The sequence below is a fragment of the Bombina bombina genome, chromosome 2, assembly GCF_027579735.1.
Source record: "Bombina bombina isolate aBomBom1 chromosome 2, aBomBom1.pri, whole genome shotgun sequence".
Lineage (NCBI taxonomy): Eukaryota > Metazoa > Chordata > Amphibia > Anura > Bombinatoridae > Bombina > Bombina bombina.
The window spans coordinates 837,713,256-837,730,668 of record NC_069500.1 but is presented as its reverse complement, the minus strand read 5'-3'; the positions used below and the strand labels follow the sequence as shown (position 1 = coordinate 837,730,668).

At 37.9% G+C, this 17,413-nt stretch overlaps 1 protein-coding gene across 1 annotated transcript in view; it reads right to left on the bottom strand.

Annotated features, from left to right (window-relative positions):
- Positions 1-4,880, bottom strand: part of TINCR (TINCR ubiquitin domain containing) — a 34,113-nt gene extending 29,233 nt beyond the window's left edge. Inside the window, exon 1 of the mRNA XM_053700737.1 lies at positions 4,504-4,880. Coding sequence (XP_053556712.1) covers positions 4,504-4,772 — 269 coding nt within the window. The 5' untranslated portion in view covers positions 4,773-4,880. The remainder of the gene's footprint in view (positions 1-4,503) is intronic.
- Positions 4,881-17,413: the final 12,533 nt, after the last annotated feature.

Sequence of the window (17,413 nt, the reverse complement as noted above, 5' to 3'; positions counted from 1 at the left end):
CTTACTCAGACCTGCAAATGTCACGAGGCGCATCCGGTGACCTCACTGACACACGGACCAATCAGATCATGCATTAAAGGGACAGTATACACTAATTTTTTCTTTGCATACATGTTATGTAGATGATCTATTTATATAGCTCATAAAGTTTTAAAAAAAAAATGTATAGTTTTGCTTATTTTTAAATAACATTGCTCTGATTTTCAGACTCCTAACCAAGCCCCAAAGTTTTACGAAAATACCATCAGCTACCTTCTCCAGCTTGCTCCTGTTTGTGTAAAGGGTCTTTTCATATGCAAAAGAAGGGGGAGGGGGGAGTGTCTTATTTCCCACTTGCAGTGGGCTTTCCAGCTACCTTTTCAACAGAGCTAAACTGAGAGCTTCTAAGTAAGTTTTTAAACAGTTTTATACTGGATTTTTAGATCAGTATCTGTGCATTTTGTTCTTTATAGTAGTGTCTATTACATGCAGTTTATATGAAAATGAGTATACTGTCCCTTTAACGGCCGAGGGCTGATACGCTCCAGAGATGTTCTGTTTTAATCAGAGCCCCAGGTGCCGCAACTGTCTTTGGAAACCTAACCATGGGTCCCACCCCCCAAAACGTGCTTTTAAAAGTTCTCGGACAGAATGCGTGTGAGACGAATAATAATCCGACAGATAATGTCCGTCGGATAACAGTCCGGCCTGTCTGAAAACCTTTAAAAGTATGTTGTGGGACCCATGGTTAGGTTCCCAGAGGCGGTTGTGGTGCCCGAGTCTCTTATTAGAACAGAACTCTCTGGAGCGTATCTGCCCTTGGCCATTAATGCATGATCTGATTGGTCCGTGTCTTTGTGAGGTCACCGGATGCACAACCAACGGATAATGGAAAGGGTTTGGCACTAGTGCCAAGTCAAATGTCTGGTTTTAGCTGGTGCCCACATTTCACTGCTGACTCCAATATGTAAAAATATCAGTTAGTTCCCAACCAGTGAAAAGACCCCCTGTTACAGGTAATGTATCTGGATGGGAACTAGCTTATGCTATGTACGCCATGCATTTGGCCCCTCCCACAGTGCAGGAAGCCTTGTAGAGTGGCAGAATGACCCACTGGTGTGATTACTCCTCTGCGGTGCAGGTCTGACTGACAGGACAACTTGTTGCAGGAAGGCTGTGAGCTTTCAGGAGACAGATATTTAATTTATTGGCAGTTTACTCTGCGCTGCTGAATATTATTAGAACAACATCATATAATTTATCTGGCTGCTGAAAATTAAACATCAACATTGGAACATGTTGTAGCTCAATAATTATTATTAAATTATTTCAGCCATATTAATGATATTAATATATTACCCAGGACATACTTGAAAATGAGAGAAATCTCAATGTATCCTTCCTGGTAAAATATTTTATAAATAAATAAATATGATATGCTAATAATGTTCAGTATATTTAGATACTATTGTTTGAACTTTTATTATTGAAATTTATTTATTAGGGTTTCTTTATCAAAAACTATTATTTGTGTATTATGAAATAGATATAGCTGCTGATATAAAATTTCAGCATTGGAATACCGCTGTAGATAAATACAGTCAGCCCTTCCCCCCTTATTTTTACTTTTCTACAACAATTTTCCTATTTTAACATTTATTCTCAAAAGGTACAGTATTTTTAATTGCTTTTGCTATAAAATAGCTCAAAATCTTGGAAATTGCCTAAGTTTTATGTATTCTACACAGTGGTTGCTTCGAGCCTACAAAGTATTATTTTATACTTAGCTAAAGAGACGTTAAAATGTTAATGACAAAATGTGCAAATGATGTTCAGTGTGATCACTGATTAGACACTTGTTTAACTTTTGATTTGGTTGCATGAGTGAAGCTTCTACTGAAATTATTTACTTTTCTTGACTGGAAAACATTATTTATACATTATGAAGTTAATAGGGCTTCTGAAATGAACATTTCAGTACTGGAATATCTCTGAAGATAAATGCAGTGAGTTTTTCCCTTTATCTTTACAGAAATGTTTTTGCTTGCTCCTACTGTAAAATATCTAAAAACAAATTGTCTGCATTTGCTGCATTCTACACAGTGCTTGTTTAGATCCTAACAACTCCTCTATTATCATCGTATCTAGTTTTCATGGATTGCAAATATTATCTTTGCAACTTTAAAGAGGTGAACACATGAGTACTGTATGACTGCAAATTTGAGTATTATTTGTGATGCCTTATAATATGTAAATATTTCTGCAAGTGATATTTTAAACTGGTGAATGTGATTACATAGAGGGGAGTAATTATATCACAACTGAGATTAAGTTCTTCTAGCAGATTTGTCTATCCAGCCTTACAGAATCTCTGTATCTTCCACACTTTACTGCAGTTTACATGTAACAAGAAATAAATGAAGATTGAACAAGATGTGATATATATAGATATATATGTTTATGCTTAAAGGGACACTGAACCCAATTTTTTTTTCTTTTATGATTCAGATAGAGGATTTTAAGCAACTTTCTAATTTACTCCTATTATCAATTTTTCTTTGTTCTCTTGCTATCTTTATTTGAAAAAGAAGGCATCTAATCGATTTGGTTCAGGACCCTGGAAAGCACTTGTTCATTGGTGGATTAATTTATCCACCAATTAGCAAGAACAACCCAGGTTGTTCACCAAAAATAGGCCGGCATCTAAACTTACATTCTTGCATTTCAAATAAAGATACCAAGAGAATGAAGAACATTTGATAATAGGAGTAAATTAGAAAGTTGCTTAAAATTGCATGCTCTATCTGAATCCCGAAAGAAACTATTTGGGTTCAGTGTCCCTTTAACTAAATGTGTCTCCTGTTTGCTGCGCTGTGTACGGCACAACAGTGTTTGGGTTTGCCCTGAAATAAAGGTGCCAACCCTAGTTGCCACCCAGCCTGTATTTTACTGACATTTGTAAGGCTCAACTCAGGTTAAACATGAAAATAAAGATTAAATATAGAAATAAAGGTGCCATCATGGTCAAACTTTTTCTAAGAGTATTAGAATCTAATTATAAACAAATGCTCATTTAAAATCAGTCCTAGCAGCTTTAGATACTGATTTATCTTGTATAATTAAGTATGCTAATTTATACTAATGTGCATGATCAGTATTATTTTCCAAGTAAATCCACAGACTCAGCAGCACTACCAAAGTAATTTGCACTTCACTTTATTAGCACCAGGAAGCAAAAAACATGACGTTTCGGGCTCAAATGCCCTTAATCATATGGTATGGTATGATTAAGGGCATTTGAGCCCGAAACGTCATGTTTTTTGCTTCCTGGTGCTAATAAAGTGAAGTGCATATTACTTTGGTAGTGCTGCTGCCGTCTGTGGATTTACTTATCGTTTGGAGTTTTAAGAAGGCTCCTTCAGCTTGCACACCGTTAGCCACAGGTGCTGGTGAATCTATTGCTTTGCAGTATTATTTTCCAGAGAAGGTGGCACTGGCAACACTAAAAGGTAGTTGCAGTGCACAGTATGTCACTCCAGAAGAAGTATTTTTGTAAATAGAAATATTGTATTTCAAATGTATCTATATATCTCTTTAAAGGAAACAAAGGTGATATTTGAAATGATCAACAGTGTATTCCATATAGAATTAGCATTTTGCAAAATACGTGTGTTTGTAAAGGTGACCCAGAGGCATTATTTTTTTCAAATGTGTAAAATATTGAGAAAATGATTCTACATGTAACTAAAATAAACGCCAATGCTTTCCGTATACTGTTTCATGTCACTTAAAACAAATATTACTGTGTTGTTCATTAAAAATGATTCCATTTAAAATAAAATATTTTTGCATTTGAAATAGTATTATTTCATTTAATAAAAGGACATTATAAACCACTAAAAATGCTTTGTCAAACATTCCCTAGAAAGGCCAAAAAAGCAAATTGTTTAGCCTGCAAATGCTGAAAACCAAATAACTGGTTTATGAAATTTGCAGCATTTTAAAGGAGCATGGAACCTAGCACAATTTTTACACAAAATCAAAATGTGTTCCTTTAAAGGGATATTAAACCCAAACATTTTCTTTTGTGATTCAGACAGAGCATGCTGTTTTAAAAAGTTCACAATTTACTTCTATTATGAAATGTGCTTCATTCCCGTGATATTCTATGTTGAAGAGATACCTAGGTAGGCATCTGGAGCACTATATAGCAGAAAGTCCAGTGCTCTTGCAAATGGTTAACATTCTTGCAAAACGGCTGCCATATAGTGCTCCCAAATGCTTTATAACAAAAGTTACCAAGAGAATAAAGAAAATCTGATAATATAAGTAAATTAGAAAGTTGTTTAAAATCACATGTTTTATCTGAATGATGAAATAAACATTTTGGGTTTCATATCGCTTTAATAATGGAACGCTCACTCTTCTCTAACAAATCCCAGGATCTTATTTTATTTTTAAACTATGAGCAGCTTTATTGTGTAATATACAGTACATTTCTAACATTTTGTTTCAGTAGCTTACCTTTGGCTTTGGTTGTTTTTACGCAGTAAAATGACAGATCCTTTTGTGATATTAACATCTTTAATAGCTTCATATTCTCCTAATTGTCTTTCATTGTAATAAAAATATTTCTTCCAGGAAGTTATACCTTGTTTAACTAGATAAACTCTCAGGTCTTTTATTGTATCTGTAGGCCTCACAGTAACAAACAAACTCTGGCACTCTTCTGGCAAGTGAATCTCAATCTCAAATCTTATCCAGCGGAAAGACAACCTTCTTAGTCTGTCCATAATAATGTGTCCTAAACACTGATGTATTTGAGATAAACATAGGAAGCAGATAGTCTTTTTTTTCTTACAGACGGTGAAACAATGTTCCAGAATTTCTTGATAAACTGGTACTAGTTACATTCTTTACACATGCGCGCTGAAGCATTAATGCATGCACATACATGTTTAACAAAACACACATATTAATCTACACATACAAATCATAGGAACTAACAGATATGTACAGTATGCAACTGGAAAATAGAATTATTCAGTGATTTCAGTATCACTCCATTTTCTAACACATTTAAAGGGATAAATAAAATACATGCCATTATGTGTATTAAAGGGAAAGTAATATCAAATTAAATTTTCATTACTGGGATAGAGCATGCAATTTTATACAACTTTCTAATTTACTTCTATTATCTAATTAGCTTCATTCTTTTGGCATCCTTTGTTGAAAAGTATACCTAGTTAGGCTAAGGAGCAGTGATACACTACTGGGAGCTCAATGCTGGTTGGAGGTGGCGCAATGCCTCTTGTCATTTGCTCACCAGATGTGTTCAGCTAGCTCCCAGTAATGCATTGCTGCTCCTTTAACAAAGGATACCAGCTAATATAATAGAAGTCAATTGGAAAGTTGTTTAAAATGATATGCTGAATTGTAAAAGAAAAAAAATAGGTTTCATGTTCCTTTAACCTCCTCACTGCTGTGCCATTTTACACCCCTGTGATGAAGCTTTTTTAGTCTTTGTTACTCATTACATTTTAACATCAAAATCTGTGAGGGGTTTAGGGTGTATGGAACTCAGAATGCAGGAACAGATACACAGACCAATGAAAGAATTTTGAAAGCTTTACTGATTGATAAGTAAACTGTGGTTCAGACTGAAGAACACAGAAACAGCAAGTTTGAACATAGGCCTTATGCAAATCACTAAAGTTTAGGATACTTTAAGTAGTTTGCAGTAACCAAGTCCAGCAGACTCTGGTGCTCAAATTGAACAGCAAATGGGCAAGGTTGTCACAGAACAAGGTGAGCATACTCAGGTACAAGGTAAGTATGCTTGGTCTCTGGAACAAGGTGAGCATACGCAGGTATCAAGTAAGTATGCTTGGTCTCTGGAGCAAGGTGAGCTTACACGGTAAGTATGCTTAGTCTCTGGAACAAGGTGAGCATACACAGATACAAGGTAAGTATGCTTGGCCTGTGGAATAAGGTGAGCATACACACGTATCAGGTAAGTATGCTTGGTCTCTGGAGCAAGGTGAGCTTACACAGATACAAGATAATTATGTTTGGTCTCTGGAACAAGGTGAGCATACGCAGGTACAAGGTAAGTATGCTTGGTCTCTGGAGCAAGGTGAGCACACACACACGTATCAGGTAAGTATGCTTGGTCTCTGGAACAAGGTGAGTATACGCAGGTACAAGGTAAGTATGCTTGGCCTGTGGAACAAGGTGAGCATACACACGTATCAGGTAAGTATGCTTGGTCTCTGGAGCAAGGTGAGCTTACGCAGATACAAGATAATTATGCTTGGTCTCTGGAACAAGGTGAGCATACGCAGGTACAAGGTAAGTATGCTTGGTCTCTGGAGCAAGGTGAGCATACACAGGTACAAGGTAAGTATGCTTGGTCTCTGGAGCAAGGTGAGCATACACAGATACAAGGTAATTATGCTTGGTCTCTGGAACAAGGTGAGCATACACAGGTACAAGGTAAGTATGCTTGGTCTCTGGCACAAGGTGAGCACACACACGTATCAGGTAAGTATGCTTAGTCTCTGGAACAAGGTGAACCTACTCAGGTACAAGGTAAGTATGCTTGGTCTCTGGAACAAGGTGAGCATACTCATGTATCAGGTAAGTATGCTTGGAATCTGGAAAAAGGTGAGCTTATGCAGATACAAAGTAAGTATGCCTGGTCTCTGGAACAAGGTGAGCATATGTAGGTACAAGGTAAGTATGCTTGGTCTCTCTTACAAGGTGAGCATACACACTTATCAGGTAAGTACTGTTTGGGACATATATATACTGTATATATATATATATATATATATATATATATATATCCGTGTGTCCTGTAAACCTGCACAAAAACAGCTCATCATCTCAGAGAGCCAGTGGTGGTTTGCTATGTATTATGCAATACACAAAATACTGACTCTCTGAACAGACGCTGACGGCAAAATAAATAATGAATTTGCATTGCAGTATTATTTAACTATGCCTAAACTTTTCATAGGAGGCTAACTTTCAAGGGTCATTATAGTGTTAAAATGACATACTATAATCTGTGCATGTCATTTTAACATGTGATGCTGTAATGCTATGTGTTTAACATGTTGTTTTTTTAACACTATAATGGTCCTACAAGATTAATGTTCCTTTATTTATATACAGATCTGCACTGAGTGCACATTTAATTTAAGCTGCCATACTGTCTGCTGCTATGCCTGTCATATATTTTACCCAGCCTTTAAGAATGACTCTGTTTTGAGGAAGGTTTCAGAATCTTTTAATAATTAAAATCTGTTTATCTACTCTTTATTCAAAACAAAAAAACAGGGAGATACCATAGCAACCAAAAATATATGTTACTAAAAGATGTATTTAAATAATTCCTGGGTTAAAGTGAACAGTTTTAAGAAATTCAGAAATAAAATTCTGTGTTTCAGATAGGGTTGCCACCCGCCCCGGTTTCACCGGGACAGTCCCGGTCTGGGGCTCTGTGTCCCGTGTCCCGGAACCAGGGCCGCCACTAGAAATTTTGGGGCCCCTGACTTAACCATTGATCAGGCCCCCCTCCTTTCACATGTGCAATTTTTGACCAAGTGACTAAAACGTATATACACTTTATTCTTAAAACACAAAAGAAGAGAGAGCGCAGCCACGACTCACGGTAAAAGTTTTAATAATTCCTCTTTGCGCATTCATACATATTGCACTTACAAACATTAAAATAAAAACAGGCGCCTCTTTATTCCCACTTTGTCCTGAGTTCTTGCTTTTGCAATAATAATATCCAGTTCTTCTCAGGCGTGTGAGTTCCGTTCTCAGACTTCACAAAGGTAGGCGTCTTACGAATCACTGTCTCCTTGTAGCGGTGCTTTTGGTGACTGTTCTCCTGTGCCGTCTACGCGTTTCATCCGTCTTATGCAGACTTTTTCAAGACTTCTAGGCAAGGTGTAATGTTTTCGCGGGGGTCCATGATTTAAAAGTAAGTTACTCCTCCCTTCTGGTCTGACGTAACCCAATTAGATCTCCGATATTCTCACGCCCACTTGCACAGTTCATCGGGCGATTAGGAGGGAGAAAAGCAACAAAGTTACTAACATCCTGTATTGATACATATGTGTATCTTGAACTGTTTAATCATACATTTACCTCACGCCTTTACAGCGCTACATATTACCTCTAATATAAATTAAAATAATCATACATAAGACACGAGATAATATTGTCTTTAAATAAATAAAATCCATTACCACATTTCATTTTATTTAGTCTTCATCACTTTGGCACTTAATCAAATTTAGCCCTATATAATGGACAAATACCTAATTCTTCTTATAAAAGAAATGCACTTAGGAATTTTAAAATCTATTTATGTTAAAAAACCATCTCTTTAGACTTATTTCCAACCTACTAAAATAAACAGTTTACCTATTTATTCTTATAACAAAGATGTACTTAATCAAATAAATATTTATGTTTATATCCACAGACCATTTTACTTGTTTCCCTCCCTTCCACATATATATATGTTTATCCTACCTATATTTCATCTTAATATTGTTTATCATATTTTATATATCAAATTAAAATAGAATCCTATAACATAAAAGCCTGGAGGTCCAGATCGATATTTAACCCTTTGGGAGACAGACTTTCTAATAGTTGAATCCATTTCGTTTCTTTCTTTCTTAAAATGATTCATCTTTGATGGGGATTTGAACCTAAGGGCACTACTTCTAAGATACCTATCCGTAGGCTGGCGGGATCTTGTTTATGATGGGATCTAAAGTGTTCTGACACGCTGTGGGTTTTTAACCCTATCTCAATGTTGCTAATGTGTTCATAACATCTTCTTTTGATTTTTCTTTTGGTTCTTCCCACATAAACCCTCCCACAATTGCATGTAAGACCATATACTACATATGTAGATTGACAAGTGCCTCTTGAGGTGATGGGTATTGTTCTAGTGTGGTTCCAGTTATCAATAGAATCTCTATTCCAAATGATGGGGCACATGCAACAATTTTTCCTACCACATCTAAATGTCCCCGGTTTTTGTGAGACCCATAGGTTTAGGGTTCCTGAATTTCTTATGACCCCCCCCCCCCCCTCAGGACCTCTTAGTTTTGAGGGTGCAAGAATGTTTTTCAAATTTCTATTCTTTTTGAAGACTACATTAGGTTTGTCATCTATTGCATCTTTTAAAAAAGGATCTGCCTTTAGTATTCCCCAATGTTTATGTAATGCCTTTCTAATAAATCCCGCCCCTTCATTATATGTTGTAATGAACCTGACTTTCTTATCTAATTCTTTTTGATTTTGTTGTTTATTAATTTTCGGGAGTAATAGTTCTTCCCTCGTACATTTCTCATTTTGCTCCCTAGCTGCCCTGATAATTTCCTTTCCATACTCTTTTTCAATAAATTTCTTTTCTAGAACATCTGCTTCGTGTTTATAATCCTCTAAGTCGGTACAGTTCCTGCGAATTCTGCGGAACTGTCCGTGTGGTATATTCTGCTTCCAGGTATTCATATGCTCACTATTCGCATTAAGGAAGCCATTACTATCCATTGGCTTCCTGTAATTCCTGACTTTCACTAATTTTGACACTTGATCAAAAAAAATTCCACGTCTAGGAACTCAATTTTTTCTCTAGACATTTTGCTGGTGAAAGCTAAAAACACAGAAATACACACCCACCCTCACAGAGGCATCCAGAGAAAATACACAAAGACAAACATACACACACCCTCAGGGAGACACCCATAGAAAAAGCTCAAAGACATATGCACACACCCTCACAGACATCCACAGAAAATGCACAAAGACATACACACCCACCCTCACAGAGAGACCCACAGAAAAAAAATACATACACACTCAGAGGGCCGCCACTAGAAATTTTGGGGCCCCTGACTTAACCATTGATCAGCCCCCCCCCCCCCCCCTCCTTTCACATGTGAAATTTTTGACCAAGTGACTAAAACGTATATGCACTTTATTCTTAAGTGTCTATTTAAACTTGAAAATGTTGTAAAGGTAGTAACATACAAACACACAGACACACTCATACACTGAAACACACACACACACTCACACATAAGGATTCACATAAAGACACTCTAGCACAGTGATTTTCAACCTTTTTTTTGCCGTGGCACACTTTTTTACATTAAAAAATCCTGCGGCACACCACCATCCCATATACATACATATACTGTATATATATACACATACATACATACATACACATACTGTACTGTGCTGTCATGCCATGCCTTCTACAAACTATACATGACATATTGACATTCATTCACAAACAATCATCATGATTGTTTGTGAATAAATGTCAATATGTCATGGTTGTAAATAATGCCTGATGAGCCTGTCACATACCTCCCAATATTTCAAAATTTGAAAGAGGGCCACCCCTGCACTGGGAAAATCCCCCCCCCCCTGTGCAGCAGGAAAAGTGTTATCTGTGGAGCACAAGATTATATGTGGAGCACCTCCCTCTTCCTCTCCAGTGAGTCTCCAGTCCTCCAGTCATGTTCCTTGTGCTGAAAAGGAACGTAAGTGATGTGACCTGGCTGGAACTGTTCTGGAGGAGGAGCAAAGCTGCGCCAGCATGCATGGGGGATTGAAATGTCGCATGGTGCTGAGTGTAGAGCCGGCACTAGGCACGTGTTGTGGTGGGTGGGGGGATCCTTCTAAGTGTGAACACGGGTCGGGGAGGCGAGATGTCGCTGCGCAGTTACCCTCAGTCATCATCTCACTCAAAATAAAAAAACGGCCCAGAATTAAAAAACAAGCAAAATATAAAAAATATGTCACACTGTTGTCAGTCTGCCGTGGCACACCTGAGGATCTCTCACGGCACACTAGTGTGCCACGGCACACTGGTTGAAAAACACTGCTCTAGCAGACACGCAAAGAAACACACTCAGAGACAGACACCCAAACAGACACTCAGCACTTGTTTACATTGACCTGACAAGTAATGAGGTAAACTACAGTTTTGTAAAAAAAAAAAGGAGATTTAGAAAACAAAATATGGAGTTCTGATGATCTTTTTGTAAAAGGAAGATGCCAACTAAATGGTGACAACAGCATGCAGTGGCTGAAAGGAAGGGCCCTGAACTGCCTAAACAATAATTTAAAGGTTAAATGGTAGATTGGTGACTTCCGGAAAGGTCTCATTAGTCTCAAAGTCTGTAGAAAGATGTGAATAATCAGTAGTAAGCTCAAAATGTCCTAAAAAGGAAAAGCCAATGGACACACACACACAAACTCAAACTTGCACAAACACCCAAGGAAACACTGATAGAGACAGCCTCAGAAAACACACAAAGACATACACACACACAGAGACACCCACAGGAAACACACAAAGACATACACACACAGACAACCACATAAAACACAGAAAGACATACATACACACACACACCCTCACTGAGACATCCACAGAAAACACACAAAGACATACACCCACCCACCCAGAGACATCCACAGAAAACACAGACATACATACACACACACACCCTCACAGAGACATCCACAGAAAACACAGAAATACACACCCACTCTTACAGAGGCATCCAGAGAAAATACACAAAGACAAACATACACACACCCTCAGGGAGACACCCATAGAAAAAGCTCAAAGACATATGCACACACCCTCACAGACATCCACAGAAAATGCACAAAGACATACACGCCCACCCTCACAGAGAGACCCACAGAAAAAAAATACATACACACTCACAGGGCTGCCACTAGAAATTTTGGGCCCCCTGACTTAACCATTGATCAGGCCCCCCACCCCTCCTTTCACATGTGAAATTTTTGACCAAGTGACTAAAACGTATATGCACTTTATTCTTAACTGTCTATTTAAACTTGAAAATGTTGTAAAGGTAGTAACATACAAACACACAGACACACTGAAACACACAAACACACTCACACATATAGACACTCTAGCAGACACGCAAAGAAACACACTCAGAGACAGACACCCAAACAGACACTCAGCACTTGTTTACATTGACCTGACAAGTAATGAGGTAAACTACAGTTTTGTAAAAAAAGGAGATTTAGAAAACAAAATATGGGGTTCTAATGATCTTTTTGTAAAGGAAGATGCCAACTAAATGATGACAACCGCATGCAGTGGCTGAAAGGAAGGGCCCTGAACTGCCTAAACAATAATTTAAAGGTTAAATGGTAGATTGGTGACTTCCGGAAAGGTCTCATTAGTCTCAAAGTCTGTAGAAAGATGTGAATAATCAGTAGTAAGCTCAAAATGTCCTAAAAAGGAAAAGACAATGGACACACACGCACAAACTCAAACTTGCACATGCACCCAAGGAAACACAGACAGAGACAGCCTCAGAAAACACACAAAGACATACACACACACAGAGACACCCACAGAAAACACACAAAGACATACACACACAGAGAGACAACCACATAAAACACAGAAAGACATACATACACACACCCTCACTGAGACATCCACAGAAAACACACAAAGACATACACACACCCACACAGATTCATCCACAACAAACACAGACATACATACACACACACCCTCACAGAGACATCCACAGAAAACACAAACATACACACACCCTCAGAGAGACACCCATAGAAAAAGCTCAAAGACATATGCACACGCTCACAGACATCCACAGAAAATGCACAAAGACATACACACCCACCCTCACAGAGAGACCCACAGAAAAAAAATACATACACACTCATAGAGACACAAACCAAAGCACAAAGACATAAACACAGACACCCACAGAAACACTAACAGGAGGAAACATTTATACACCTTGCATCGCCTAAATTAACAGTGTGTGACATGCATGATAAAAAAAATTGCAGAAATTAAGAGATCACTTTTTAAAGAATCATATTTGTAAATGTGCAAACAAAAATAATTCTGTGAATTCAAAAGTGTACATTAATGATCTGGGTAGATGGCTAGATGAAGAAAAGTACTTTTAAAAGGTTGACATATGTTTGTTTGATTTTTCCCCATTTTCCCCAACCAAGAGCACCACTTCAAATATAGTGTACAAATGTTCCCATCTGTCAGTTGTACTTATGGATTTTGAAAATGCTGTACTCTATATGGTCTTGGTGGAACCATAAGCTGTGGTACTCATACCATTAGATCTGGTTAAATGCAGGATTTAGGCTTGTTGGTATGTATTTCAAAATTAAGTCAGCTGTAGTGTAAACTGAACAGTTTTAAGTTAACCTGTCTAATTTCAAACACTGAGCAATCTTAGTCTGAGAGTATAACATTTTATGCAGATGTAAAAATCTTAGATAAAATGCCTTCTTGCATCTGGAAAGTCCTTGCATAAAGGGGCAGTAAACTGGAATGTATATATCTGCCAAAAGGGCACCTACCATTTGTGTATTGAGGAGGAAACATTTCTGCATGGTTTTAAATATAGAATTTCAACAGCATTGTCAAATAATCATAAATACACTGCTGCTAAAAAAATGTGTTTTTATGGACCCCTGGCCCCACCATACAACTACTACCACACTGAAGTTACAATCCGAAATTGCACAAAGAAATAAAAAAAATTTGCTAAGTAAGTCATACCTCCTCTGCAAATGAAAGTAATCTGCCGTCTGACTCAGGCACACATCGTACAAACAATGTGCCAAGTCTGTCTCACACAGTGCATAGTGGTTTAGTGCACACTCAGAAATCCTCTCAAATGCTAATACTTTACTCCTTGTAATAACATTTCCCATGCTCAATTAGCACTCTGCTGTAGTACCCACTGGTGGCTGACAAAAAAATGTCCTTGCCTCATGGGGCCCCCCTGGCCCATTGGGCCCCTGACAGGAGTCATCCCTGTCACCCCCTGATGGCGGCCCTGCCCAGAACTACCTTGAAATGCCCCGGGCTAAGCGCTCCCCTGGCGCAGCAGTGAGCAGTGCACAGACTTTTCAAAAAATTAGCTGGCCAGAGGAGCGCTTAGCCCGGGTAGGTGGAGTTTGGAGGATGGTGATGACAGTGGGAGGGGAGTCGTGACGTTGCATCCTGCTGAGAGGAAGTGAGCTGATGTAAGGATGAGGTGCATGTATGTATGTGAGGATAGGTACCTACAATGTTTGACAGGTTTCTTTAACATGATGGGTTTTGCTTGGTTCCGCTAGCATTTATATTTTCAGCACGTTAAACTAATTTCTTACTAAAGTGCTGATACATTAAGGAAAGGCCAAAACATGTTTGTTATTTTCTTTTCCATCTTTAGCGAGTTTATGATGTCACTCCTGACGTGAAGGTAAGATTAACGTTATCAGCCAGGAGTAAAGTGCTGCTTCCTGGTCATTTCTCTCTTTCTGGATGGCGCTGCGTTGGGAAGTTGTCTGCCAGTAATTTCATGATATCACTGCGGGTGACGGTTTTAGGATAGTCCTCTTGGTTATCTTATTTATGTATAGTAATAACAAGTATATTAACCCCATGTATCTGCTGTATCGTTATTATATATAAATACAGTGGAGTGGCTGTGCCGGTGAATGATACCGCTGCCTGCTGTATAACAATAATCACAGTGCCACTGCCAGAATCTGTGTTCAGATAACTATAACCTGTTTATTTTATTGTATTTATTTGTCTACAGATCTAACGCTTGCTCTCTAATTACCAGTTTGTTACCCAGCATGCTCGCTGGACTGCGCTCCTGAGACCCTTTTATATATATATATATATATATAATATATATAATATAATATATATATATAATATATATATAATATAATATATATATATATATATATCTACATAATATATATATATATATATATATTAATATATATATATATATATACATATATATACACATATATACACATATATATATATTATATCTATATATATATATATATTTTTTTTTTTTTATATATATATATTTTATATATATATATATATATATATTATATATATAAATTGATTTCATAATGAATTTGAGGCCGCGAGAAGCCACGCCCCAAGCCACGCCCCCATAGACACACCCTCTCCACGCCCACTTAAAAAGTGTCCAGGAATTTTCTGGGCAAAAGGTGGCAACCTTAGTTTCAGATGAACAGTAAACAGATATTGTATGCAAGGACAAGCTTTGTGTAAACAGTGGCGATTCTAAGTTCTATAAGCTTTACTGTAGCACTCCCATTGTGTAAGAAACATTGTGTTCCACTTGCTAAATAAACCTCCTGCTTGTACAAGAACACGTGGCTCAATGCCTCTATCCATACTTGAAACAGTGATGAATACCTGAGCCACAGTGCCTGTCTTCCCACAGTTCCCAGTCTGCAGGTAACATCATCCCACCCACATGCTTCACAATCAGAGCTATGCAGACAAAGCAGGAAGTGAAAACCTTTGCCCTCTGCTATCCTGTCTCCCTAGCGGTTACAGTGAGGAGGCATCAGATCAGTATGAATCAAGCACTAGTGAACAGGTTAGAGTTTGTGTATGGCTAAATGTTGTTTTTTATTCTAATTAAAAGTTAATTTCTCCCTGACTAGTAACAGTTCCAACACTGTAAAGTCTTCTATACTGGCAGTTATATTTGTAAATGCAGATTGACCACATGCTTCACTTATTTGGATAATATAAATGAGACTCTATAAACTACTAATAAGATCTTTTGCAAATACATACAAATTTAAAGGGACAGTCTAGTTAAAATGAAACTTTCATGATTCAGATAGGGCATGCAATTTTCCCATTTACTTTTATCAAATTAGCTTTGTTCTCTTGGTATTCTTTGTTGAAAGCTTAAGGCTCATATGCTAATTTCTAAGCCCTTGAAAGCCGCCTCTTATCTTTGTGCATTTTGACAGCTTTTTTTTTTACAGCTAGACAGTGCTAATTCATGTTTGCCAAATAAATAACATTGTGCTTACGCCTGTGGTGTTATTTTGGAGTCATAGCTGATTGGCTAAAATGCAAGTCTGTCAAAAGAACTGAAATAAGGGGGCAGTCTGCAGAAGCTTAGACACAATGTAATCACAGAGGTAAGAAGCATATTAATATAACCGTGTTGGTTATGCAAAACTGGGGAATGGGTAATAAAGAGCTTATCTATCTTTTTAAACAATAAAAATTCTGGAGTAGACTGTCCCTTTAAGTCTTAACTGAGGATCAAATAGATTTGGGGAAAAAAAAGAAAAAACAACAGAATTTATGCTTACCTGATAAATTTCTTTCTCTTGTGATGTATCGAGTCCACGGATTCATCCATACTTGTGGGATATTCTCCTTCCCTACAGGAAGTGGCAGAGAGAGCACCCACAGCAGAGCTGTCTATATAGCTCCTCCCTTAGCTCCACCCCCAAGTCATTCGACCGAAGGCTAGGAAGAAAAAGGAGAAACTATAGGGTGCAGTGGTGACTGACGTTTTGTAAATAAAAATATACTACCTGTCTTAAATAGAAAGGGCGGGCCGTGGACTCGATACATCACAAGAGAAAGAAATTTATCAGGTAAGCATAAATTCTGTTTTCTCTTGTAAGATGTATCGAGCCCACGGATTCATCCATACTTGTGGGATACCAATACCAAAGCTTTAGGACACGGATGAAGGGAGGGACAAGACAGGTGCCTTAAACGGAAGGCACCACTGCTTGTAGAACCTTTCTCCCAAAAATAGCCTCCGAAGAAGCAAAAGAATCAAATTTGTAAAATTTGGAAAAAGTATGAAGCGAAGACCAAGTCACCGCCTTACAAATCTGTTCAACAGAAGCCTCATTTTTAAAAGCCCATGTGGAAGCCACTGCTCTAGTAGAATGAGCAGTAATTCTTTCAGGAGGCTGCTGGCCAGCAGTCTCATAAGCCATACGGATGATGCTTTGCAGCCAAAAAGAAAGAGAGGTAGCCGTAGCCTTTTGACCTCTCCGCTTACCAGAATAGACAACAAACAATGAAGATGTTTGACAGAAATCTTTGGTTGCTTGTAAGTAGAACTTTAAAGCACGAACCACATCAAGATTGTGCAACAGACGTTCCTTCTTTGAAGAAGGATTAGGACACAGCGAAGGAACAACAATTTCCTGATTGATATTCCTATTAGAAACAACCTTAGGAAGGAATCCAGGTTTGGTACGTAAAACCACCTTATCTGCATGGAAAATAAGATAAGGTGAGTCACACTGTAAAGCAGATAACTCAGAAACTCTTCGAGCCGAAGAGATAGCTACTAAAAACAAAACTTTCCAAGATAGAAGCTTAATATCTATCGAATGCATAGGTTCAAACGGAACCCCTTGAAGAACTTTAAGAACCAAGTTTAGGCTCCATGGCGGAGCAACAGGTTTAAATACAGGCTTGATCCTGACCAAGGCCTGACTAAACGCTTGAACG